This window comes from Macadamia integrifolia, chromosome 13 (assembly GCF_013358625.1).
Source record: "Macadamia integrifolia cultivar HAES 741 chromosome 13, SCU_Mint_v3, whole genome shotgun sequence".
NCBI classification, from domain to species: Eukaryota; Viridiplantae; Streptophyta; class Magnoliopsida; order Proteales; family Proteaceae; genus Macadamia; species Macadamia integrifolia.
In genome coordinates this window covers 8,225,687-8,253,593 of record NC_056569.1, presented here as the reverse complement: position 1 = coordinate 8,253,593, position 27,907 = coordinate 8,225,687, and the positions used below count along the sequence as shown (strand labels likewise).

At 38.4% G+C, this 27,907-nt stretch overlaps 1 protein-coding gene across 1 annotated transcript; it reads left to right on the top strand.

The window, feature by feature from the left end:
* Positions 1-258: 258 nt before the first annotated feature.
* On the top strand, positions 259-26,565 carry LOC122059690. Its single transcript, XM_042622659.1, has 4 exons — positions 259-705; positions 11,917-12,013; positions 14,654-14,713; positions 26,174-26,565. The coding sequence occupies exons 1-4, from the start codon at positions 419-421 to the stop codon at positions 26,252-26,254; spliced, it is 525 nt and encodes a 174-aa protein (XP_042478593.1). The 5' UTR covers positions 259-418; the 3' UTR covers positions 26,255-26,565.
* The last annotated feature ends 1,342 nt before the right edge of the window (positions 26,566-27,907 follow it).

The following is a 27,907-nucleotide window of genomic DNA, read 5'->3' as shown; positions in this document are numbered from 1 at the left end:
TAGTAGTCAGGGGAATGGAATCACAAGGTAGGATTTCCTTAGCTGCTGTCGCTTTTCATTTCTTGCTCCCACGCTTAGTCATCTGCATGGACAAGAGACGGTCAACCTTCGTCAAAGCCAATAAATCGAATGGCTATAATATCCCATGTGTCCCAATCAGCAGGCCACATTATCCTTCACATACCGCACTCATAAAAAGTTATTTCAAGCTAAACCGCCCGGCCGGATATGGCAGAAGAGCAAAAGAGCGGGAAAATGGTGGATGCCAAAACCGGAATTAAACTGAGTTTTAATGTCATAAATATCTCGCAAGGAACAAACGATTCATTTGCTTTGTCCGTAACAACATTCCCAGCTTCGTGAGGCTTGCAGAAGAAACCGAGTCTAGAGAGAGAAAGAGAGAGAATCAAGTGAATCGATGGCGAGGAAGCGAAAATCTCAAGAGACTGAGCAGTCAAATTCTGCGGCACCATCACCAACAGCGGCCCCGGTGAATCGCCGGGTAACGAGGAGCTCGGGAAAGGCTTCTGCTATGGGAGTAGAGGCTTCAGTACCTGTGGTTTTACCAGATGAGAAGCCGAAGAAACGAGAGAAGAAAGCGAAGAAGGTGTCAGTTACGGAGAGTGAAGAGAATCAAGGTTCAGAAGTAACAGATACTCCGTTGGAGGAGATTTCTGGCTCGAAAACGATTATTATTGAGCACTGGTAACATCCTCTATTCGATTAGTATCTTTTCTTTGTGGGGTTTCAAGTGGATGCAATCTCTTGGTTTTATCTATCTTTTGTTTGCTTCCAGTCTCTGTTTCTGATCGTTTGGTTTCTTTGTTTGATGATGGTGTTCTTTTAACTTCTATTTGGTATCTATTACATGGCTAGGCTAATGGGTCTTTGGAGTTTGTTAGATGAGTTCGCGAGGAAGAAGTTGTTGTTTTTCATTTGTTGATTAGGTTACTTTTAACTAGATGTGATGTGGAGGTAAAATGATAGTTGTTTTCATGTAATTTTATCTTTTTATTATATGAGTTTCGCTAGTGAGCATAAGCTCTTCTTCCTCGCTATCCCTGTATGGTAGGGTTGTGAATATGACACCTTCTCTGTTTTCTTTGCAAAGAAACACTCCCTCTAATCATTCGTGTTCTTGTCTGGGGATGGTTGGTTAGACTAATGGGATCTTTGAAATTTGTTATATAAATTGGTTGATGAAGAAGCATGCATTCGTCGGGTGAAGACGAATAGTGTCTTGATGTGTTTTGAAAGAAAAATGGTGGAAAGTTGTTTTCATGTGATATGTATATTCTTGATAATAGTTGTAGTTTTTACAGATTTGGAACTAGGAAGGAAGGCTACCCACACCCTTCGGTGAGGGAGAGGGGGATGAAAAAAAAAAAAAAAAGTTTCACCCTTGATCGCTTTGCAGAGTGTTGGGTGGGATGGAAGATGGGTTTCTAATAAGCTGAAAGGTTGCCTCTGGGAATTTATTTTATTTTATTTTTTATTTGTTGATTTATTGAAAATGTGGGTTGAGAATTGGAGGTTGGGGAATCATGGGAGGAATCCAATTCCAATTTAGAATATAGTAATTGATGTGAACCCTTGGTTTAAAAGTCAGTTCCTGCAAAGACTTCGCATAGGTTATCCGTTTTAAACTACAATTTCTGCATATATTTGTTACAATGGACCTTAACATGTGGGATGGTTTCAATTAGATATTCAACAGGTTATGCGACATTTATTTGTTACAATGGACCTTAAACATGTGGGATGGTTTCAATTAGATATTCATCAGGTTATGCAACATTTATTTGTTACAATGGACCTTAAACATGTGGGATGGTTTCAATTAGATGTTCAACAGGTTATGCGACAGGTAACACAGGCTCTATAGGGATTCACTCAGGTCAAAGGGTGAATGGAGACTGTATATCTCTGTTAGTACATTGACAATTGTTGAAAATATTGGTTCATTATTGCTTAAGTAAAGCATGCTATATACTTCACTTCCTAAATTATTTTTAAACACTTAACTGAATTATTTTTACTTGCTGGTAAGTGATACTTCCTTTCCTAATTGCCTATATGATGACAGAACCTTGTAAAAGAAAATTTGAAAACTCTGTACTACTTGAGGTAATATACCATTCCAGTTGGTGATTAGAAAATTTGCACCCTTCCTCAATGTAAGGAGCATTGAATATTGGCTTGGCGTGTTTTATAGATACCAGTACAGTTTGAGATTGAACTGTGAAGCACTAGATTGCTCTCTAAGAAAAGGAAAGCAAAAGACTATTTATATAATGGAGTTTTTCTTAAGTAAATAAAATTTATAATTTGTTGTAGCAATTTAATATTTACATAAGAATTTTTTTTTCAATGTCATAATTTACTCTAGTTTATAGAAATTCATGATTCAATTGCTTATAGTGGACTCTGGATTGGTTATTTATTATAATATTTTAGTAGTTCTAGTTAATAGTGAATGGTGAGAGATAACTTTGGGCTGAATATAAGCTGCGTTATATTATAATGGAAGAATTATTTTGCAATTTTATAATGGAGATGAGTTTGCTGAGCTGTAATAGAGGTTTGCATGCCATATGTAATTGGCTTTTGGATTTTTTTTGCTTGGTTTCCCCTCTATGATTGTAATATATTTGGTTATCTGGTAGCATCTTTAAAGCCCTGTTGTAGCTTTAGTTTCATATAATTATGTTTAATATTTATTTCTTAGCCTGCTATCTCTTTATTATTCATCTATTTTTCTTGTTGCTATTCTTCTGTATGAGTGTGAATCTTCCAGCTCCTCCTGTTGTGAACCTGGCAACTGTTCAATCGGGAAGTAGAGATGCTGATGCATAAACAAGAACTTTGATGAATATCCATACAGGAATTAAACAGTGATAATGAAACTGAATGCTGTGAGATATTACATTATTATCTGTTGTTTAACCAAGATGCCAGTTGTGTGCTGCAATAATTTGGGATGTTAGGATATATGAATAGTTTTATGTGCAGGAAAAGGAGTTGCAAGGTAATAAATTTTCCATAAAGTGGCTTTAGTTTCTGCATTGGAGTTTACAAGTTTAGACCTGGCAAATGGAGAATTAATTAATGGGAAAAAGAAAGCTACCTACCAGCTTGTGTGTGTCTACACCTCGGCACAGGTGGGCACGAAAAGAATGTGATGCTCCCTAGCCCCATGTGCTGAAGATGCCAACTTGTGACACACTGGCACAGTGGCTGCCCAGGTGGGTAGCGTTCTCTTGCCCTTAATTAATAATAATAACAAATAATGTCCTATTTTGGTTCGATCCCCCCCGCCAAAAAAAAAAAAAAGAATTAGAATTAAAAAGTAGGATTTTAGAGACGGGAAAATCTGTTTGTAACCAAGGCGGTTACAACAGATTGTTATAACCAATTTTTTCTTTCCTTTTTTACCCTTGCTTGTATTCAAACTTTCCTTTTTAACTAGGATTTTTTTTTTCTCCTTCCCCCCTTACTCTCCATTTATAGCTCCCCCTCCCCACCTAATAATCTCCCTCCCTCCCTCCCTCTGTTGCCTACCACATCTCGCTTCCTTGACCCTACCCACCCCCCATGCCCTTGCAATTTCCCCACCCCACCCCTCTCCTCCCCTCCCCTTCCCTCCCCTCTACTCCCCTGGCCATACTGTTTCCCTCACCCTTGCCCTCGCCTACAATTTTCCAGCCTTGTCCTTGGCCCTCGCCCTCGCCCTCGCCCTTGCCCTCGCCCTATCATTCAAGGCCACACAATTGACAAAGGTCTTCGATAGCAATGGTCATTGTTGTTGGTTGGATGAGGGAGAGAGGAGAGGGAAGAGGCAAAGCTTCATTTCCCCTTTATAGTTGCTGCTACACAAGAGATCGGGAAGACGAAGACGATGTAGGGAGATTGATTCCACTAATGTTGAGCTCCAAGAGCCCCCCACCTTAGTGGGTAGAGACATGCTCAAGGATTCTTCCCAACTTCTCGACATCCTTATCTACAACCATCAACGAGATGTGCGACCATCACAACCATCAGATGCCATTGGCCAAGCACATGGAAGACTTCTCTTTCCCCTCCCCTGCCTACATCTCCCTGCTTCCCGCCTTTTGTAGGTAGAGACATGCTCAAGAAAATTCTTTCCAACTTCCTATCATTGTTCTCTGCCACCATAAACTTGATGTGCATGGCCATCAAATTCCATCGGCCGAGCACATTGAAGACTTCCCTTTCCTCTCCTTGGCCTGCCCCTGATCTGCCCTTTGCTTCTCCCTCTCCCTCCATTGCCCTTCCCCCGCCCCCACCTCCGCCCCGGCCACATAGCTCTCCCCTATAGCTCCCGTCCCACTCTTGTTGGGTCTCACGGTGAGATCCTCTCTTCTGAGTTGTGAAATAACATCATTAGCCCTCCTATTATATCACCACATCATTGTATGGAGGGCAAAAAAATCTGGTTACAAATTCTGTTTTGTTACAAACAAAGGTATCCTTTAGAGTTTAAGGAATAAACAATAACTTAATCCAAGCAATCTCTTTGTAGGTGTTTGCCACCAATGAGATCGAATTGATGATTGAAATATGAGTTTAGGCCAGATTTGGTATGTATTTCAATTTCAGATGGGTTTCATTAACAAGTCAACAAATAGATTTTGGTTGAAATTGTTTTGATTGCATCAATCTGAAATATTTCAAGAATAAGAAACCCATCGAGTGGCGAAATCACGTCATTAGCCGTCCTATTATATTGCCACATCATTGTATGGGGGGAGAAAAATCTAGGTACAAATTCTGTTTGGTTACAAACAGAAGCATCCTTCAGAGTTTAAGGAATAAACAGTTAATAAATCCAAGCAATCTCTTTGTAGGTGTTTGCTACCTATATGATCGAATTGATGATTGAAATATGAGTTTAGGCCAGATTTGGCATGTATTCAATTTCGGATGGGTTTCGTTAAATAGTCAACAAATAGATTTTTGATCGAAATTGTTTTGATTGCATCAATCTGAAAATTTTCAAGAATAAGAAATCCATTTTGTAGTTCAATTTTTGATAATAGATTCTCTATATTTCATCGGGATAGGGTAGTCGGGGGGATCGAGGCGGAGGCCGAGGCAGGGGGTGGTGAGGGCATGGTGGTGGTGTAACTATTAGGAGAAGAAGAATGGTGGTGCTTTATTTTCAACATAAAATAACTGCTTTGCCCATCAGATTAACCGTGTGCTCATTAAAGAGCAAGAGTCAAATCAATATCAATTTCAAATTGAAACAATCCTCAGCTATTTCAGAATTTCTATTTCACTGAAATAAGGTGCACAAATCAAACCAATTTCAGAAATAGAAATAACCTATGAAATTGAAATAGAAATCATACCAAATCAGGCCTTAATTAGTTGATTTGTCAGTGAACAAGGATAAAAATTGTCTAAACGAGTGAATAGGTTGATCTTGAAACAAGAGTCATTAATTACTATTACCATAAAACGATCTCATGTTCTAACTTTGTTACATTTTCTTAATAATGAAAAACAAAATTGAGAGAGTCAAGTTGACCCTCGTAATTAGTAGTCCAAAAGCCAGAAATAAATAGGCCCACTCCTCAATTTAATCAAAATTCCAGTCCAAACTCAGGGTCATTGTGCCTTTGTTCGAGAAGATTTGATTTGTGCAGGGACAGCATGGCTCACCAAAGAACCAAGTTGTGTTCATACGTGGAACACTGAATTGTCTTCTCTAAAACATTGAATTGTTTCTATAAATTAATCAGCCCATCTTTTATCTAGAAAATCTCTATTGCCAAAAAATGGTCCGCTGTTTAGAACAGATGAGATCGTCCCATTTGATTCATGGTTTTAAGAATATTTATTCTTCCATTTGATCTGTGCTGTGTTCTACAGGTTGGGTAGTTCATTTCAATAAGTTTGAAACTACTTGGTTTATACCACCAATTCTTAAATCCTTGATTCAATGTCAATCCATATCACACAGGTTGGGTGGGATTGGCTCTTCCTTGAACCAACAATGTATCATGATCATTGGATTTTGAGTAAATGTTGAATGTTCTGGTAATTACCTCTTTGGTCTTTGAGTTTACTATTCAAAACAATAATAATTATAAAGAAAAGAAGCATATAATCAAAATGGAAACTGTATGCTAACCCCAAACGTACAAATATAATATTAAGTTGGGCCAAGTTTCTCGAGACTGGCCATCTGGCCCAAGTTTCTGCCACGAGGCAGATCAAATGGGACCCAAAATTTGTGGAATGTAGAACTCGCGGTCCCCAAAGTGTGCAAGTGCAACCCAAACAGAGTTTGCCTTGTAACAAAATAAAGTCTGAAAATCAATGGATAAAAAATAAAATGATGCATGCCAATACACAGGCAGATTTTGGTGGCTTTATGCGGATATGTAAAGTCAATGGATAAATTTCATCCCGATCTTTGATTGGATCAATATCATGAATAATAATGTCCGCACTACCAAATTGGTTCATCATTAAGAATTGAATGTTGAAATGGAAATAAGCCTAGGGCATGTTGGGCCTATGTTTCTGTGGGTTTTCATTGTAATAGGTCACTTGAATGGCCTAAAATATGGTAAGAATTACAAATACAGGATTTACTTTATTAGTTAGTTGAAGTTTTTTTGGTAAAATTTTGAGTCCTAGTTAGAATGGGAATTCTAAATCTTTTATTGGCTGATTAAATAGCTAGCTTAATTAAAGTTGAGTTTGATTACTAGTGGTTTAGGTTGTATCTAGTCATTTTAGGAATCAGATTTTGAGTGTATTTATATCCATGGTTCAAGGCTTCCACTGATACTGTCGAAATTTTCCACATTTCGATGGTATCGCAAGACTCTGATACCAAATACCATTTGACTTTAAAAGTCATTGGTTTCCACCAGTATCGGGTTGAAATGTGGGAATTTTCAAGCGGACCAATTGGTCAACCTTTATAAAACATTTTTAAATAGGAAACCAAACCTTCTTATTTCAAAATTTTGGTCCTCTCCCATATTTCTTCTCTATAAAGTGGAAAACTTAGGAAAACACTCAATATTTATCCCTTGTGCCATCAAATATTCATTATAAGCTTGGATCTTGCACATTCATAGCAAATCTACCTAGGGAAGGGAGCTTGGACCAAAAAGGTAAATCCCATCTTCCCCAAACCTTGTGTACCATCCTTCGAGAGCATCGATTCATTTGGATATGGTGGTGGGTATGGACAATATGGTGGATCTTCTATTTCATTTGGACAGGAGGGTAGTTCAGCTGGTGGGTCATCTTTCGTTGACAGTATCTTTGGGTATCCATCCCAACCTTGTGTGCCACATCCACATCCTATCACTGTGACTGAGACATTCCTTTAGCTGGGATACCTAGCTGATGTTGATGATTCGTCTTATAGATGGGCAGTGACGGACTAGTCATGGGACTCATATGTGTTGCATTCAAAGGAGCGGATACAGCATCTGCAATTGCCTGTAGCTCGTGGATTGGAACCGCCTAAACACTTTACGTGGAATTGACTATTTAGTGTTGAGTGTTGACTGTTGGATGTTTAGTGTTGACTGTTGAGACTTAAGACTTGAGACTTTAAAGATAACTCGCAATTATGTTATTATTTATTTTGGATCATTTACATTATGTTTTGTTTGGTTTAAACTTTTAATAATGTATTTCACATTTTTAGTAAGTAACTTATACATGTATTTATGTAGTATAGTTTCAGTCAACGACTCAACGCACATTAGCAAACTTTAGTCAACACCACAAGTATGACTTTAGGTGTTCTTTCCATGAAACTAATTATGTGAATAAGTTAGAAATGTCTAAAATAGGACGTACACAAAAAATAGGCAAAAAAAACACATTTTGGAATTCGAACCAAAGTTTCCACCAAACCGGGAAAATTTCCGTGGTTTCCTCGAATTTCATAGATTTCCACCAAAATTTTTGTTTCCCCAAGTGTCGAAACCAGGTCGAAACCCGATATGTTGAACCTTGTATATATCTATGTGGCCAGCCATTCAGACACGAATTTATGAAATCTAATCTTCATTTTAATTTTTGCTACTGTGGATTCAGTCTTGCGGTTGGTGGATTCCAAGTTTGGCTTAGGTAGGAAACGAGCCTGTTTATCCTATCCTATCCCAACTGTCTCTTTGTCCTGTTAGGAGTCGGATTTTGAGAGCCTATAATATCTGCATAGCCAACCATTTCAGGCACATAAATTTATGAAATTTAGTCTTTAGTTTTCCGAAACTTTTGCTACTGTGGACTCTAATGTAGAAGTAGATACACAAGGCAACTACTCCCAATGTATTACAGCCCAAACAAATCAGATAGATCCTTCTAACTAGCCTTGATAGAAGTAACAATAGGGAAACAGTGGAATAAAGGACCAGAAATAAAGTAGTAAGAAAAACCAGCAAAGAACCAAACCCCAGGAGAGAGAGTGTCCTGTGGCTAGGGTTATGGAGAGAACCCTACGGCTGGAGTTGTGGGACTCAGATGGGGCCCAAATTTGGGTCGAAGGTAGACCCTAGGGTATAGAAGAAAACCTCCAAAGATGAGTGGATTCTGTCGGCTGGTGTAGAAGATACGCAGTTTCTTGATTTCAGACATTAGAGAGAGAAATAGAGGGCTTTTCCAAGAACCACAGCAGATCTTCTTGGATATGCTTTAAATCAGGATCGAGTGATCCTCTAGTGGCCTAGAACAGACCCTTAAAAGGGCTGGTTGAACAGATCTCAGATTTGGGAGATGAGAGAGATCGATTGGTCTTCAAGACTTGGGCTTCCTTGCTGATCGATTCTGGTTCTAGAAGGTTCTAACAGATCTGAATATTCTTTGGCTGATGATGAGAGCAAAAAATGACTAGTAACAATAACTTAAAGTAAAGAAAGAAAGAAGAAGACAAGAAAGTCGTGGGTGGGATTGGCTATCTCAGCCCGGGCATCTCACCCACAGCTATCTCAGTTGTTTAGAAGCAATAAACTGCAATTCTTTATTCATTCAATTCTTATTTTCTGAGTACAGGAGCTCCTCTTTAAATAGAGGGCAGAAGTTACAATAATAGCAGTCATACTCTAACTAGGAGTTGTACTGTTACTAGGACTAACATTAGAAAGCTAGTCAAACTAGATAAGTAACTAGCTATTAACTAATAGCCACTTACAAGCCTTGATACATAAATCGATGGCCACTTATGGGTCTTATTGAACTTAAATCGATGGGCCTAATGGGCCTTAATTAACTAATGACTAAATTAAGTTAAACACTTCAGTGGATTGACTTAAGTGTATCGATGGCCCTACTTGGGTTGGGCTTTCTTCTTGCAATAGCTCAGCCCAGAGTGGGAATCTCATCACCCCTCTTAATATGGTACTGAAATTGAAAGACTCAAAACAGTAGCTAATAGACAAGATCTTTGATTCCAAGAATAATTCACAGGCTTTTTTGCGTAGTTTATATTTATATTTATCAGCTATTTATGAATAATCAATGATGATAATATGTTATGGGCTATAAACAGTAATTGTTTGTTTACTATTAGATATAATAGACTATATAATGAAAAATAGGTTTGGTATGCCTAAATGGAGAATATATTATATATTACATTATTAATCATGTAATATATAATTATGTAGGAGAAAGTTTTACTTCACCCGTACAGGACAGTTCACCCACAATCCTAAGGTTCACAGATCTATAGTTTTATAGTATCCAAAATACCCTCTTGATACGCCCAACACCCATCTTAGGCGCCGCGGTGAATGGATTTCAATTCACAATGGCCTTAGGAAAATTCGGTCCTAATATTATTAAACAAAAGCCTTCCTTTTATATTATATTATATATTACATATTATAGAATATAATATTTGTTAAGAGAGAGGCTTAGTTCTAATTTTCGTTCAATTTACCATTTTACTCCTACTTAAGTAGCAATTCTGCACATGTTCATTAATATTACCTGCATAAACAACTATAATGAGTTTATGGTATTAAATCATAGACACCTCTTAACCTATTTACTAATTTATTAGTACATTGATTTATTGTGATGAAACATAGGGGTCATAAATCATACCAAACACCTCTATTTATGTTTATCTGTCAGATAACCATAAATTTAAACCATACGAAAGAGAGCCTCAAGAATAGAATAGCAAATAGGACTAGGGGTATTTAGGTTAGAAACAGAATTTCAAAACAGCAAAAAGTGTATCTATACTAACTCAGCTCTTAAATATGAGCTAACAGATTCTGAAATAGGAATGAAACAGAACCAGAAATCAGCAAGTTTTACAGTAGATCAGGGGTAAAATAATCATTAAACAAGTAATTTTTGAAAACAGTAATAAGGTTAAGATCAGACACTTCATTCTGTATTAGCGTTAGATAATAAGAACGAAACAGAATGCACAAATCCAGAATCGATTCAGGTGAAAAACCAGTGAGTTAATGGGGAAAAAAAGGGTAGTTTAGGAAATCACAAATAACTGACAAAAAGTCTGGTCAGATAAGTCTGAAATTTGAATCGAGTTCTTCAATCATGAATCTTGAAACTCAATAAATTTGAACAGATTCTAATGGCTGGATTGTTTAATCTTAAAAAAAACATGTAACATGCAAATTCTGGAAACAAAGGTTCTAGTTGCTGGAAAATAGAAGAGTACTTGTTAATGAATGAAGAAGATGATGGAATAATAATAACAAAAATAACACCCGGGCATCACATTGCAAGGTGGTTCAATTGGATCAAACACCAACCTATGTGATCGTACAAAAGGGTTTCCTTGATCAAACATAAGAGATCTTGATTAAATGCAAGGGATTTCCTCACAACATGAAGAGAGGAGCAGCAAAAGCTTTTCATTAATCAATTTTCGTGTACATTGCTAGGCCCCTTAAAAACTTATATAGAAGGCCCAAAAATAGACTCAAACAGTTAAAATGAAAGGCCTAACCCAATCCTTAACTAATAAGGTAACCTAAACTGATTAGGAAACTGAAATAAGGAATGAATTGTGGACTCTGGAAAATGAAATAAATAATTAAAGACAACTTAAATTGAACCTCATAGAACCGGTTCAATTTAACGAACCCAAAATAACTTAAAAATAAACCAAGTATAAGAAACTAAGCCCTAATAAAAGCAATCCCATTGGCAACCTTTATACCCATAGTTTCGGCCCATGAAAGTGTCTTGCACTGAAAGCCTCATGGACCAAAGGCCCAACATGTATACAACCCAACCCTAGATTTATTTCTAAGCAAACAAGCCACTTTTGGTGATGTATCTGTATCACTTCTCCACCAAGATCGGCAATTAATACTCCTGTGAGGAAATCCTCCAAGATGATCAGGTATGCAAAGAATAGAAGATACTTGTTGAAGCCAGAAAAAAACCTCTAGAGGTATCAGGAGACATCTATGTCTTTAAACAGGTAATCAAATAGGTTTCAAAAAGGATATGACATTGTGGTACTGAAGCCATTTGGCTGTTGCCTATTCAAGCCATACCTAATCTAATGGCCCAAACTCGGTGTTTAAAGGGATGGATGCCTTGAACTCTTGGGATGGCTAACTGTTGTCCATGCTGTCCCTTATTTTTTAGATGTTTCAGATCAGTTGCTTTGATTTGCTGTTATTTTAATTGGTACTTATTCGCCATAAATTTGATTTCTTTGAAGCTCTGATTTACTGTAATTTTAATCGGTACTTCTTCCCTATAAATTTTATTACTTGGGAGATTTGTCCTTTAAAAGTTTAATAATGCTCACCTTGTCTGGTTGCTATTTAGCTTCAAGGTTTTCCTGTTTCATGTCATAAGCAAGAGTACTTTCAATATACTTGTTTAAATTCTAAACTCATGTTAGCATTTATTCTTCCTTAGCAAACAATGTCAATCATTCAAGAAAAGGGCGGAACAGGTTAAGGGTGGCTTAGAGAAAGGTGTACCTGGTATCATAGTGAAAGTCAATCCAGAGAAGGTATGTTTATTTGGTTGGGTTGGTCATATTTTTTGTTGAAAAGTAGTTTCATCTGTTTTGAGAGTTGCACAGGCCTTTTCTATTGCCTATGTATATTGACTCATTTGACAGTAATGTCACAGTTTGTCATATCATATGTATTACCAGCTATGGCAAAAAATTTGACAGAGTCAGGAATCTAGTTGGCATGTTATGCATTGTTGTAGTCTGTTTGATTTGATAAAGAAGCCTGCAAATTAAACAAAATGCACTCACCTATGCACCAAACCTTAGCACAACAATTGGAATTGATATGTCACAGGTTAGAACTTTGAGAAACTTACAGTTTATGCTATGAATTTTTATGCTATCCTAAAAGGATCAAAGATTTGTGATTGGTTAAAATGTCATGCCAAAATGACTCTTCTCTTCACTCTTCAGCAAGAGGAGATAATGGAAGCAACAAATCACTCACATTTGGGATTTATCTGTAACAAGGAATAGGATATGCACGTTCACTAAAGTAGATACTCAAAAGTGAAAAAAAAGGAATTGGTACGTAAGAATCTTTATCAGTTTTTTCAGAATGCTAGAAACTCCAAAGTAAATGAAACTAGTGGATTTTGTGGTTAGAGTAAGCTCCCTTATCTTTATGGTTCTTTGTTCAACTAAAGGGAACTTGTTATGTGAATAGTAGGAATATTGGTAGATTTGCTAAAGAATCCTAGCATAAGTTGAACTTTATCTGCATCATCATTAGTTCAAACTTTAACATCAATTGCAATTCTGAAAGACAAGAGAAGGGCCAACCCTTCCACTATAGAACCAATGAAAGGGATTATTGGATAACCAGTGTAATGCCATATGAGGAAGTGAAAAGAAGGGAAGCCTGGAATTTTGATCTTTATGTCAAATTAATAGATGTTTAATTGGATAAAAACTTGATTTGGAAATCCAAATCTGACAGTCTGAACCCCCCCCCCCACACACACAAAAAAAATAAAAGAAAAAAAAAGATAAGAAAAGAAAAAAGAAGTTAACTGCAAATTAAATCAACTACCATTTGAGGTTCACTCAATTGTTATTGTTACACCCACTTATTCCAAAAGCTTCAGCTGTTATGTACAAAAGAATGTACAAACACAACAATACCCTTCTTGCGTATGCAGGCCCACATGCACAAAAACATGACTATGTACATGACACCATCACTGGCACCAAGGAGGCAAAACACGTAGGGACACAACAACATATAACCATAGTTGTCAAGGCGTCGCCTAGGCGTCCAGGCGGTTTCCCTAGGGCCTAGGCGATTGTCGCCTTATTGCACTATATGCTTCCTTATGTTTTGGCATTTATTTATGCCAAATTTCATTTAAGTAAATGAAATTACTTAAGATATTATTCATAAATAAGCAAATACACCCTATTTGAATCCAATGAAAATAGTTTAAAAATCAAATTCCCAAAGGATAAAAAGTTAACCCCCCGGTTCAAGAACAAAAATTGGATTATTTGTTGTAGGGCGATTTTCAAATTTCATATGCTAGGGTTTTTCCCAATTCTGAAAATTTTATAAATTTTATCATGGTAAAACATTGCTAAAAAAAAAAAAGTCCTGTGAAATAATATTTTGTTTTGATGTCTATAAAATTATTTCCATGTAGGCGATTTAACAGCATTCGCACACTTTAAAATAAGTTTAAATGGAAAATAACTTTATCATAACAACTCAGATTTAAGTAATCTTAGACTTGTTGGAAAGCTAGTTTTTTGTTATACCTAATGCAACAAGTCTCATGTAAAAATAAAATCATTTTACCAATCAAACTTTATTAGAAAAAAAAAAAATGTCGTTACCCAGTGCACAAAGGCTTCTCGCGCTTAAGCAGGGTTCTGGGAGGGTATATAGGTAGACAGCCTTACCCCCTTTACGGAGAGGCTCAAGACTCGAACCCGCACCACTGTGCAGGCGGAAAGAGCTCTTATTATAGAACAAAAGCATTTCTCTAAATGTCAATAAGTCATGTTGATTTTTGATGACTTGATGTTGCTTAATAATGATTTTTTATTTCATAAGGTATATATTGTAACATACTAAATAACTTTGAGAAAATAGGCGAAAAAAAAAAAAAAAAAATGAGTGATTTGATTGCCATGGCAACGCCATAGCTGGCTATCCATCGCCAAATCGATTAGCCACCCCTCCACCGCCTTGGGTCGCCATGACGTCGTGACAACTATGCATATAACTCGAATAATTTGCACTTGCTAGGGATCAAACACCCGACATTTTGGCTCTGATATTATGTTACAACCACTTATCCCAAAAGTTTGAGCTGTTAAGGGCCACAACAATGTATATGAACACGCAACAATTGTCTTGGAAAATGAGTGATGTTTCTTTTTGTGCTGCATTAATGCTTGTATTCAGTCTCATATAGATTTTCACTTTTTGCACGGAAATATAGTGTTTTTGACTTTGTAAATATACATATGAATCCTACAATGCTTCTATTACAATGTGATTTCCATTCAGTATTAAGTATGATGAATCCATTTCTCATTCATGAATTGTCTTGAAATTGCTTTTGGAGCTGTTTGTGGGGTACCTCCCCCTCTTTATTTCTCATTAAAATTGATGTGTTTTTAACTTTTCAGCCGAGAAGGGGATGCTTTGAGATACGGGAGGAAGGTGGAGAGAAGTTTGTTTCACTTTTGGTAAACCTCAATCAACATTTGTTATAAATTTCTATCTGGAAGAGAAGAAACTACTCATTTGTCACAAGTATGTTGGAAGGTGGAAATTCCAAGACTGGTCCACTAGCCCAGACAAATGAACCCAAAGCATCATGACTAACAAATGGGTTGTTCTCAGGTTTGCCATGATAAGCTAAATATTAAATGGGTTTGGCTCAGCCATGGGCTTTGGGCCTGATGGGCTAGTGTAATGGGCAGATCTCAGCTGCCTACCCTCTGCCTCTTTAATAACCCTAACCTGATCAGTTTGCCCTGCTTCCATTCTAGTCGTTTGTCTTGTATATTCTTTTAAATGCCTCTTGTTTATTCTGTAAAGTAAAAGAAAAATATTAAATTGCTGGAAATGCACCATGGTGATAGACAAATGCAGTTTCTCTTTTTTGTGGGTGTTGATGATGGTGAGGATGAGGGTGCTTGCATGTTGGGATAGGGCTTACTTGGGAGAGATTGGAGAAGATGGGAGAAAAGGGTCCAGTTAATAGCAATCAGGAGGAGCCGGTTCAGGTTAAATTTTTTAGTTGTAATTGTGAGTTCTTCAAATATTTGCTTACTATTGCTCACATTAATGACAGTTAGGGGGAACCGATAAGTAGATGTCTTTACGAAGTGCCTTCGAATTCTGAAGTTCCATTGATGTGTAGTTCATTAGGTAGTGAAAATCTCCCAAAAGAACTGTCTTGTGATATGTATAGAAGATATATTACTTGGGTAAAAATGGTTACTATTATGTGGACTTGGCTATGGGTTAATATATGCATTAAATCTATAGTATATATGAAACCACTGTCCCTACCCGGATGGGTAAACAAGGAGGGTTAGCCCCCGCCCATATCCTTTACGCTCCCCATTTTGCTACAATTACCATATTCTTATTGGGTAACAAATTCTTACCCTTATTGTCCAAATCAGGGTAGGGTAGGGTAGTGTAGGGTGGGTAAAGTGACACCCATTGTCATCCCTTAGAGGAGGTGAGCATTCTTCCTTCCTTAGGATGTGAAGTTGGCTTGGATGTGGAATTATGCTCCCTTTGGGTGTAAAGGTAGATTTTATGAAGAGGAGGTTTATTTAATTACTTTCAAGTCCGAGATCCTGTTCACGTCTTTTAAAAGCTCTTAGACTATGCTGATATTTATGTTAATTGCCATTGATAATACTATTGTGAGTTCTTTATCACTTTGTTCAGCCCATAGTGATCCAAATCTAAGGGTTTTGTAACCCGGGATTGTATCACTCTACCTAGAAGTTGTAACCTCAATGCAATGATAGGTTGCTCTATTGCAACCTAGTGGTTGGAGGTTCGAGTCAAAACAGCCTCTTCACAAAGCTAGGGTAAGGCTGCATACCTCCTTAGACCCTACAATGGCGGGAGCCTCGTGCACTGAGTACTTCTTTTTGTTTTCTTTAATTTATTATTGATAAAGTTGTCTAGGTGAACCGTAATAAAAATTATAAATTCTAGATTTATATTGTTATATATATATATAATTTTTTTTTTTTTTTTTTTTTTTTTTTCTTATTAGCTTAGGGAACTCCATCTCAGCCCATGTAAGAGTAGTTTTCCTTTTTTAGTTGGGTTAGTTCCTTTATTGCTTGATCCCAATCAGTTAGGAGGGATAGGAGTCTTTTTTTTAATTCTTTTTCATTTATGTTTTCAGCATTATAAAGCAATATAAGGCTGAATGGCCTCCCTGATGATTTGATTGAATGAATGGATTAGAAGTATTTAGAAAGTAAAATGGAGGTTGGTGCCTCTTCTTTCTCTCTCCTCTCTTCCCCCCAAATGAATTGGGCTTTATCCCTTTTTGCTCATCTTGCATTCTCTCCTTATCTGTCTCTCTTCCCACCACCAGGAAGACCCTCTCTCCTATCTGCATCAACTTGGTATTAGGGCCAAGCCTAGCCGTAGATACCATGGATCTTTCTCTTCAAGATTCGCTTCAGCCTTTCGAAAGTTCTCTTGCACAACTTTAAGTTAGCCGTCAAATTTTTGAGTATCAATTGTTGTCACATCCAATGGTATGAGAACCTCCTTTGATAAACTTATCTCAGTCAATGAGCAATGGTTGGAAGAGCAAGAAGATCGACGTTCTCAGGTTGACATTGAGAGGGGGTGAATCAGTGTCTCCAAAAGCTTTTTGCAATACACCTATTGTTCGCAACATTGGTGAGCTCTTCAAATGATTTAGCAAGCTAGTCTTCCATGGGGTTGTCGTGGTGTGTAGTAGGGGATTTTAATGCCACTCCTCTCTCATGAGAAGTGTGGTCCAAGTCACTTTTTTTTTTTTTGGATGAATAAAAATTATATTAGCCCAAGAAGAAAAATATACAAATGAAAAGAAAGGGGGGGAGAGGCACATGGCCCGCCAAAGGGACTAACCCGAACAAAAAGGGAAGACTAACACTAATGGATACAATCCCTCAAGGGGAGGGGGTTGAGAATAGAAGAAGGGAGGTTCCAGGAATAGATTATGTGTCTATTCCGAGTGGAGTCTAGGACCATGCGGGGCTGAATGGTGGAGACTTCGAAGGACATGGCCTTCCAAATCCCATCAAAGGAGCGGGAGTTGGACGTCCATCTATGAAGATTCCTCTCTATCCAAAGGTGGTTGATGGTGGCACAAAAGTGAGCTTCCCAACAGTATCACAAATGGTGGGGCCTTGGAAGGTCATGTCTATCCAGATCCATTCCCTATTGAAATGGAGAACTCTTCTACTACCAGGCCAACAACGAGAAATTACTTTCTTCCAAATGGTAGAGGAGAAGAAGCAAGAGAAAGAGAGATGGTCCACATCCTCAGTTCCTCTCCAGCAAAGGTAGCAAGAAGGGGAGACTTGAATGTGGCGGTGGAGGAGGAAAGACTATGTGGGGAGGCAGTTGGTGAGAACTTGCCAAGCGGTAAAACTATGGCGAGGGATATGACATTTGAACCAGAGGACTTTGCTCCAAAGGGCTGGCTGACCTTGCTCGCTTTAATTTGGGCTCTTCAGCGGGTTTTCAGGCTATGGTGGATTTATGCAATCTGATTGATCTTCCGTCCTAGGGTAAAAAGTTTACTTGGACTAATAATCATTGATGGGGAAATGTGGCTGTAATGTTGGACCGTAGCTTCTACAACGAGGGTTGGAATGATTAATTTATGGGTTGTGCTCAAAGTTTGCAGCGATCATTTTCTGATCATGCTCCTCTCTTGGTAACATCAGAGGGAATCCCTAAGTCTGTCAACGCCCCTTTCAGGTTGCATCAATTCTAGATGGACCACGAGAAGTTCGAGGGAGTTGTAAAAGGGGCTTGGGATGTGGAAGTTAGGGGTTGTTCGATATTTTTCCTTTCTTAAAAGTTAAAGAGGCTGAAACCGATCCTTCGTGTCTGAGCGAGAATGGATTTTCCCAACCCAGATGCGGAATTGGTAGCTGCCAAGGTTGAGGTGTGGATGATGTGCAAGAGTCCATAGAGAGGCTAGGCATGAGTGATGACCTTTTTGCTAAATAAGCAAATTCCAAATCTCGTCTTCTGAAAGCTGTGGAGACTCATGAGAAGTTATGGGCTGAAAAGGCAAGAGTTAAGTGGATGAAAAATGGAGACCGTAATTCTTAGTTTTTCCATCTGTTTGTCAAGATTAGGCGTGCTAAGAACATGATTCGTTCCTTAAAGAGGGATGATGGGCAGGTAATATCCGAGCAGAGCCTTATGGCCTCCTATGTTTCAAATTATTATGAAAACTTTCAGAGTTTCTTCGTTGGTTGATCATGAGGAGTTGCTTGACTGCATTCTTGAAATGCTTTCAGAATCGGTATGTAAAGCGTTGGCGGCCATCCCTTCAAATGAGGAGATTAAAAATGTGGTTTTGGACATGAATCTAGATAACTCCTCCCTGGTCCTGATGGCTTCCAGGGAGCTTTTTCAAGAGGTGTTGGAGCATGGTGGGTGCTGATTTTTGTAGAGCTTTTAAAAGTTTCTTTGGTTCAGGGAGAATTTCAAAGGTGGTTAATAATAGCTTTATTACTCTAATCCCTAAGGTAGAGGTCACATGATAAATTTTGGCCTATATTCATGGCCAATGTCTTCTGCAAAGTCTTGTCCAAAGTGATGGCCTCTCGGTTAACTCCTATGTTGCCCAAGTTGATTTCTAAAGAGCAAGGGGCATTTCAGAAAAGTAAAATTATACCTTCTAATATTGGTCTTGCCTCGGAGTTGGCTAATGTTATTCATACTTCAGTGTGGGGAGGGGGGTATGGGTCTCAAGCTGGATGTGCAGAAGGCATATGATTCCCTTTCTTGGATTTTTTTTTTTACATTTCTGAAGAAGTTTGGCTTTTTGGATAGATGGATAGGGTGGATTCACCAAATTCTAGTCATCTCTAAAATCTCAATTCTGTTAAATAATGGTCTCGTTGGGTATTTTGGTGTGAAAAGGGTCTTCGTCAAGGTAACCCGATTGCTCCTATCATTTTTATCTTAGCTGAAGAAGTTCTCCATAGGGGGATCAAGGGCATGTTATAGGAAGGGGCTCTGAAATCTCTTCTTGAGCCGCAAGGAGTGGGTGTCCCTAGTCATCTGCTATTTGTTGGTGATATTTTCATTTTTTATGAATGTTGTAACAAGGTATGTTAAATCTTTGAAATCATTTATTGTGAAGTATAAAAATTCTATGGTAAAAAAATGAGTTTGGAGAAGAGCAAGCTTTTCTTTGCAAGTGTTGCCCCTCATAGGAAATGCAAATGCTTTATCTTGTTAGGGGGAGATTGACACTGCAAAAAAAAAAAAAAGTGAAGTGGGAGGATGTGTGTAAGCCTAAGGCAGAAGGTGGCTTGGGCATTCGTTGTTTGAGTGGTGTTAACAGTGCTTGCCTTCCCAAACTGGTGTGGTAGGTGAAGCATGAAGATTCATCTATGTCCCATTTTATGCGAGAGAGTATGGTGAATAGGGACAGTTCTCTATTGAATGGGTATTTGTCATCCTCGATTCTTCCTGGTCTTAGGAGGGTTTGGGATTTTATTTCAGAAAATAAAAGATGGTCAGTTGGTAATGATAGGAGTATTTTGTTTTGGCATGATCGATGGTTGGGGCCATTTACTTTGGCGGAAAAATGAAACCTTCCTCTTTAATTTTTTTCACGAACCATTTGATTAGGGTGGATGCCTTTATTCAAGATGGTAAATTGATTTTCCCATAGGTTGCTTTTACCTTCATGAAGGAGGTGTTATCCTTAATTGGCGATTTTCCTATCCCATTGTCCCACGGTGTGTATGTCTGCAGCTGGTCGCTTTCAACTCTGGGAAATTTCTCCATTAACTCCGCACGGGAAGATCCTAGGAAGTCTAACAATAAGGAGGGCTGGTCAAGAATTGTTTGGAAAGTGCACATGCAGCCACCTCATTCTATTTTTAGTTGGAAGATTATGCATGGGAAAGTTTCTTGTGATGACAAGGTGAAAACGTATTTGTTTCCCTCGAGATGTGAGTTGTGTATGTAGGAGGAAGAGTCCATGTTTCATCTCTTTGTAAATTGCAAAGAACTTTGGTCTACATTTATTGGTTATTTCGGGGTTGCCTAACAGCCAAGTTTTACCGCTTTTCAGGATTTATATAAGTGGTGGGTTTCCAAAGCGAGAGTCATAGAACTCAAGGAGGCGTGGTGTATGGGTATTATCTTGATCCTGTTTTTTATCTAGTAGGAAAGAAATGAAGGCGACTTCTTCCACTAGGAGGGGTTCGAACTCGCGACTTCTGGCATGGTGGACCAGGACTCTAACCAACTTAGCAATTTCCCATCAAAACGCTCTATCAATGACAACTATTACTAAAAAAAAAAGAACTCTTCTTTGTTCTAGGAATTTTTCCATTCTTGTCCCTCCAAGTAAGATGAGAGATATGGTGGAAATTTTTTGGTGTGCGCCTCTACCTGGGTGGGTTAAATTAATGTCGATGGCTATTGTCTGGGTAACCCTGGGAAGGCAAGGACGGGAGGAGTTTTTAGAGATGCAAGTGCTAGAATTATCTCTCCCTTCAGAGTATATCCTAGAGTTTCAACTAACTTTGAAGCGGAGTTCTAGGCTTTAATGTTGGGGCTAGAAAGAGCTAGAGCTCTTCATCTGTCGGGGATTGGGGTAAGGTGTGACTCCTTGTCGGTGGTCGTGATGCTATTAAAGGGTATTGTACCTTGGTTCGTTGGTCAGCAATGGATGTCTCTTCAAAGATTCCTGGGAAATATTGAGTGGAAAATCTCTCATTGTTTACGTGAAGACAATTGGCTGATTTCCTTGCCAAGTCAGCGGCTCGTCTTCGAAGTTTAGATCCGGTTGCGATATGGCCCCTTTCGGTCCAGGCAGTCGAGATGGATGCACAGGGTAGACCTAGATTTAGACTTAAGTTTCGCTTCTTTTGATTATTGGAGTTTTATTTGTGGGTCTTGGCATTCTCCTTACTAATGGCCATGACAAAGGTGGGGAAATGTCTTGGTCTTGTTTTTTGTATTGTTTTTTTCTCATTTTTAATATATTATGATCATTTAGAGAGGAAAAAAAAAAAGATGAGCTCTTCAAACAAACACCAATTGGATGGTGCTAACCAATTTTAGCAATCACACACACAACGTATGCACTTTTACCTTGTTGCCACAAAGTGGCAAAGTCTACCAAATAGTGCATACCTGGTTTGCAAATTACACACACTCTAATATGTAATTGTAAGTAAAACATGCATAGTACACTAGGTATACGTGGTTCGGTCAACTTGCTTACTCCACAGAGGATAACCTATTAGGGTTTCATTTTTCCCCAATGCTCAAACTTTTTCAATTGCTACAACAGTCCAGCAACATTTGTCCCTACTTCAATCTGAGATGCAACTCAGACAAGGGCAATAATCCCAAACCCTAGACAAGCCCCAGTTACTAGGTTTACAATTTTAAATCAATAAAAATTTAAATCCCACTCATTAGATCAACCCTAGGTTTCTCGACATGAAACAACAACCTAGAATAAAAATTGGGATTTGGAATTGCGGATTACTTGAATTGCATATGTACCCATAAGGAAGAGTGATCTAATATAGAAGGATGTAAAAGAGCTACGAGTAAGCCAAAAATGGTCATAGAAGTGATGAAAGATATGCACTGATTAGGCCTTGCTCCAAGTATGGCATCGAATAAAGTGTATCTTTAAGTTCAATCATTGACAAGGTTCGAAGAGAGTGGGCCAAGGATCCCGCTTTGAAACTAGTTTCAAATTTGCCAAGAAGACGAGAGCACAAAAGTGTCAAGTAGTTCAACCAGAGCAGTGAAGATTGCTAGCAGATGGGATTGAGAAAGGCAACGAGAGGCAGCGAATGAAGGAAGACAGACAACGGACAAGGCAGTGGAGGAAGATCAGTGCGAGGTAGAGCAGATGAGAGTGGATTGGAGGGCCATGATCTGGGTAGCAGATACCATCTAGTTGTGTTCTACGTCGTTAATATTTTGTATCTTTTTCTCTGTCCTTGGATCCATGTAGCCGACCCCATTAAGTTGTGATAAGGCTTTGTTGTTGTTGTTGTTAACACAACGTGCGCACACTCCGATGTTCAACACAGCTCTATAGATTGATCTTTCATAGTTTTTCGTGCACGATGCTTTTTGGAATCAAAATATTCGAAGTTTGTTTGCACATGGATGTTCCTATTGTTCTCTGGAGTGCACAGCACTTTGCGGAACTCAGTTTCACTTTAAAATGAGGGAGATATCCCAGTTTTACTGAAACCCTATCGATCAGGGGCATTTTAGTGATTTTCGTGCTTATTTTGTGACATGTAGTCTATCACGGGCTGCGGCATTCTGTTTTGCATTGTCACTAATGGGGGCGACTCGCTTCTGGACCGTCAAGTCGCCTTTAAAAAGGTAGGTGAGATTCTGGCCATTGGATTGATGAGATCACGTCATGTATTAGCGGGTTAAATGATATCCTCTGAAATGAAATATTCTTTGAGGTGTACCATACTCATATAGTAGCGATATCATACGTGGATGATTCCATGTTGCTCTTGTGTACGAGATTTAATATGCACGACCACATAGAACGCTCGTGATGGAATCTCAAGCTTCTGTGTTCCATGCCTTCATGCGCACCTCCATCGGAACCTCTTATCTGGCATTTGACGACGTGGCTTAATCTCAACCGCTCAATTAGTGATCCAGTGTATGTTTGAGCATGCATAGGTTGAACCCAGGGCCTCACAAACGTATTGAAACAAAATCTTGCAATTTTTTAAGGCTTTTGCCTCGAATTTTGATTTGGCCAAAGAATGAAAAACGTCAAGAGAAAAGTAAGCTACTGGATTGCAATCATACCTGCATGAAAAACGCACAGTAGCTTCCCCAAATTCTCAAACACTCCCAATTCACTCTGTTTTGGTGTACCAAATGAGAATTGCCATAACTTCTTCGTCCAATATCAAAATGATGCGATTCTAGCGGCGTTTGGATAGGGGACTCCGCCGAATACATTTTTCATATATATTTCTCCGCGCAGATATATCATTAAGCCTTCTCAGATTAGCTCCGAACATGCTGCCACTGCGTGAACCTATGAAATTACGGATTTTTATATACAAGGCCTTCACCTGCTGCTTCAAGCCTTTGCCAAATGCTATGTAAGCACTTTGTACACTGTCAAAATGCATTCCACATGTCCAAGTGCCTTTGAATCCTACCAAATGACCATATTCCTCCTAACACTGTTTAGTTTATTTGACCATACTAGCTTTTCCAACTCACCAGTAGCTATTGCCACAACCAATATGACCAAACATGTTGCCAAAAATGACCGCACAACCCTAGAATGCTCCAATTGGCCAACAAAGACGATTTGCCAATGATGGAGGATGAGGTAGTACCAATGATCGTTGAAGATTAACTTGTGGAGGAGCCTTAAAATTGTTTCAATTGATTTTATGATTCTAACTTGGATCTTCAACAACAAACTTTTCACTGATTTTGTACCCTGTTTGATCGTGGTTTGATCAATGATTTTGTAGGGTCGAGGAAGGATGTTGATCTCATAGTTGTCATATCGCCTAAGCAAATCAAGGCGGTTGAGGGGAAAAGTTTTAGGCGACACCAGCAAGGCACCTAGGAGTCGCCAAGGCACCCAAGGTGCCAGTCCAGCCAAAGCCACCTGGACACCTAGGCAACTCCTCGACCGTTATGCATTGGAGATCATGCTATACAAAACTTGAGGGCGAATTTTTTAAACAAGGGGGAATAATGCAAGATTAGCTTGTTTGTTCATCTGGTTCAACCAACCCCTGTAGTTCAAAAATTGGTTTAGATCTGGTTCTCCTAGAAATAAGTTATTGTGGAGCTAGTTTGAAAACTTTTTGTTGTCTGAAGTTCCATAATTCCTGATTTCCAGGAACTTTATCTTCACACAACTCTTGGGACTCATTTTAGGGAGTTTTATATCTTGTCGTTATAGAGTTCCTGAATTTCAGGAATCCTCTATAGAAAACAACCTAAAACGCTGTAGAAAAGAATGGAAATCTCAAACATGCAATCACACAATGTACACAAGTTTTACGTGGTCCGGAAAGATCGCCTATGTCCACGGTGAGATGAGATCTGCTTCATTATCAATGGAGAATAAGTTGCAGCTGCTCATCCTTCACCTCTCTCAATTTTCTTACCAAGAAAGAACCCTCGCTACAAATATATAGTGAAACCATATATAGGAACTTCACCAAAATACCCATCTAGCCCTAAAAGAAATTCCCCAAGGACTACCGCCCCCGAATCTCCCAATTTGTCGAGGCCCTGCCAAATACGAAGATAACATGCAAGGTGGGCTGATTCCTCTGGGCCTCGAGGCGTTCAGCCTCTTAACGGCCCTTCGAAATTAGCCCACTTATGCTAGCGACAGAATACAAGACATCGTACCCCCAACATCATCTTTACCTACTAGTTTTTGACTAGTTGTTAAGGATTCGTTTCTTTATTCTAGTATTGGTAAAGCTTTCTAGGTGGATTGGAAAAAGAATTATAAATTTCAGATGTATTATAAGTTAATTCTTTAGTATCCTTATTAGTTTAGGAATTTCATCCTCAGCCCACGTAAAAGAGGTTTCCTTTTTTAGTTGGGTTAGTTCCTTTAATGCTTCCGGTAATTTAGGAATGCCACTTCATCGTTTAATCAGTTGGCAGGTTTAGGAGTTCTTTTTAATATTTTTTATTTCTACTTCTAGCATTACAAAGCATTGCGAAGGCTTAATAACCTCTCCCATGATCTATTGAATGGATGGATTAGTAGTTTGAAATTGAAGTGGTGGTCGGTGCCTCTCCTTTCTTGCTCTTTTTCCCCAACAAATTTTGCTTTCCCCCTTTTCCCTCAGCCTGGGATCTCTCATAGTTGTTGCCTAGGCAACTCCTTTGGCACCTTGTTGGTGTCTTTTTGCATCCAGGCCCCCTCCAATGCCTTGGGTCGCCTAGATGCCATGACAACTATGCTCTTTCTCCTCTCATTTTTATTTCTCTTCACACCAGCAGCAGAATCCATCTCTCTTATCTGCATCAAGAGATTAGGAGCATGTAATTCTTGCAAAGATGAAGACGAATAGAGTGAACCCTATTTATGCCAGAATTTTAGTAGGTTTGAGGAATTATTGTATCAATAGACTCATTGTGTATGGTGGACTCCGTGAGTATTTTAACCTTACAGGTTGAGATATGTGTCACGAGTTGGGGGTTTGTCCCAATGTGGCATGGTTATCATATTTCCTTTTCAAGTTAGATTAGGTTGTTTACTTTCCTAGTTAGACTAGATCTTTAGTTTCCTAAATTAGAGTTAGACTAGGATTGTCTTTCCTACACCTATGGTTGTACTTGGTTCCACTTATTATAAATATATGATGGAGGGAGACTGCCATAACACATCGGCTACTCCTCTCCTTGCAGTCTCGCTTCTCTTCTTCTCCCTCAATTTCTCTTCTCTCTCCTCTCAAGTTACTGGTTACAGATCTTAGGTTTTCTACACTACTTCATTATAGAATGAACAAATGAGGCCTTGATTTTTCTGTTATTGATCATGGTGGATGAAATGATGTTCAATAGATTAATGAAGATCAACAAGGTTACTGTGGCAGAGATATAGACACTGCAAGGCAGTTCAAATTGGAATAAGATACCGTTGATAATTGTCATGTCCTTCCTCACTTGAACAATAGGGTGATGCATTTGAAAGCACAAAGAGGAACATACCTGAGCTTACTTGGTATTTTAGTTGTCCTTTATTTTCTTAATGTGGAGTGAGGTTCTTGGCTAAAGGAGGGGGAGAAGGCTTTTAATCTGTAGTTTATGTAGTTGAGTTTTACTCTTCACTCGCTCAGGGTATGTTATCATAACCATTTCTATTGAAGATTGGTTCAAATTTTTATTTCCCTGATGTTTGCTTTCAGAATATGACTCGTCCATTCACAAAGATGAAGGCACTAGACATGGACAAAGTCATCTCAGATGTTATTTTGAAAATCAAATGATGCTCTTCTCAGCATGGATCTCGTCAGTGTAAGGAGCTCAGCGTGGATGGAGTCATCTCAGACATTGTTATGATGATTGAATGGTGAGTTTTGGGCATAGAATAGATCTTGTCTATGCAACAATGATTTGTTTTTTGCCTTGGACATTTTGTTTCATTGGCTATTGTCTCATCAGCCACAACAATGATCTTGTGAGTGTTATGTACCGAACATGATCTGAGCAGCCCCAAATTCTTGGATGTTTTTAGTGAGCTGTACCAACTATTGTTGTCTCCAGTTGGATTTGAATGCAGAAATCATGTTGCTGTCTTTATAGGTAGCCGCCCTAAAATCTTTTTAAAGGGAATATTTTTCACTGATCTTGGTTGGATGTGTTCTTTTACCCAAAAAAAAAAGGTTATATATGTTCTATGGGTAGAAAGTCCACTAATTTCGAGGCAAAAGGTTCTGTTGGTGCCCCATTTAGGTAGTATTACTTGATGAATCACCTAGTTTATGTCATATGGAAGAATAACTGATTTCTGACAATAGTGAATATAGGCAACCTCCATATTTGTCATGTGCCAAATGTATCAAATTTTGGGTCTAAACTCAGTTGGCATTTTCCCTATGTTTTGAGGTGTTCATTTGTTTTCAACAAAGTTGATTTGACCTTGGTCTCTGGCTTCTCTTTTTCTTTTTTCGTAAAAACATTATTAGGGTTGAAACTTGACATGTGAATAGGCCGTATACCTTCTCTTCCCAATATTTGGGTCTTTGAATGAAATCATTCTTTTACCTATTACACAAATCTTGTTTTTTTAATGGTGTTATGGCATTAGGGGTAAAAAGAAAAGAAGCACAACACCAGGTAAAATCTCAACTAAATGGATCCAGTTAGATGGATACTTGTCCTCCAATAGGCTTTATTCAAGGCCATGCATGGGATAAGACCTTAATTATGCACATCTTTCTTCATCAGTTCACCTACGGCATCAATTTCTAGATAATTCTATTATCTTTTTATAGGGGAAATTTCCAAGATCCTATAGATGAAGAAAACCAAGATCCATTGGACGAAAAGCTAATTACAAGATAAGTAGGTTTAAAATTTATTTTGATCCATTAGTTTGATTTTAAAAGGATTTACTTAATCCCCAATGATTCCTATTGCTCATGGGTTGTCCTATAAAATAAATATCCTAAAATACAACCTCATTTCTCACTTCTCAGTTGTGGTGTATGACTATTGAGTTGGAGTCACATTCATAATTTCATATTGAGATTTGAAATCTATGGAATCCACCTTAAAGTGAAACCCATATGGAGGAAAGAGGCCAGAAGATGTACACAGCTTTCTCTATTTGGGTGATAAGAATGTACAATGAATTCTGATGATCTCGGATTTTCATTTGTATTGGCGTCAATAATATGAAATAACCCTGGTTTGCTGAAGAAAGGACCAAAAGAAAAACGAGAAGAAAAGGAGCTAAAGGGATAGAGACAGATGCTGGCCGTAGCCAATTAACTTTGTTCTACCAGGCCAACATTGCCAGAAGAGAAGAGAAGAGAAGAGATGGGGGAAGAGAGGGAGGAAAACCCCTTAGACAAAACTGTGGTTCTTTTGGTAAAAATCAATCTGAATTGTACCACGCAGCTCTGTGTTGGTCTTGG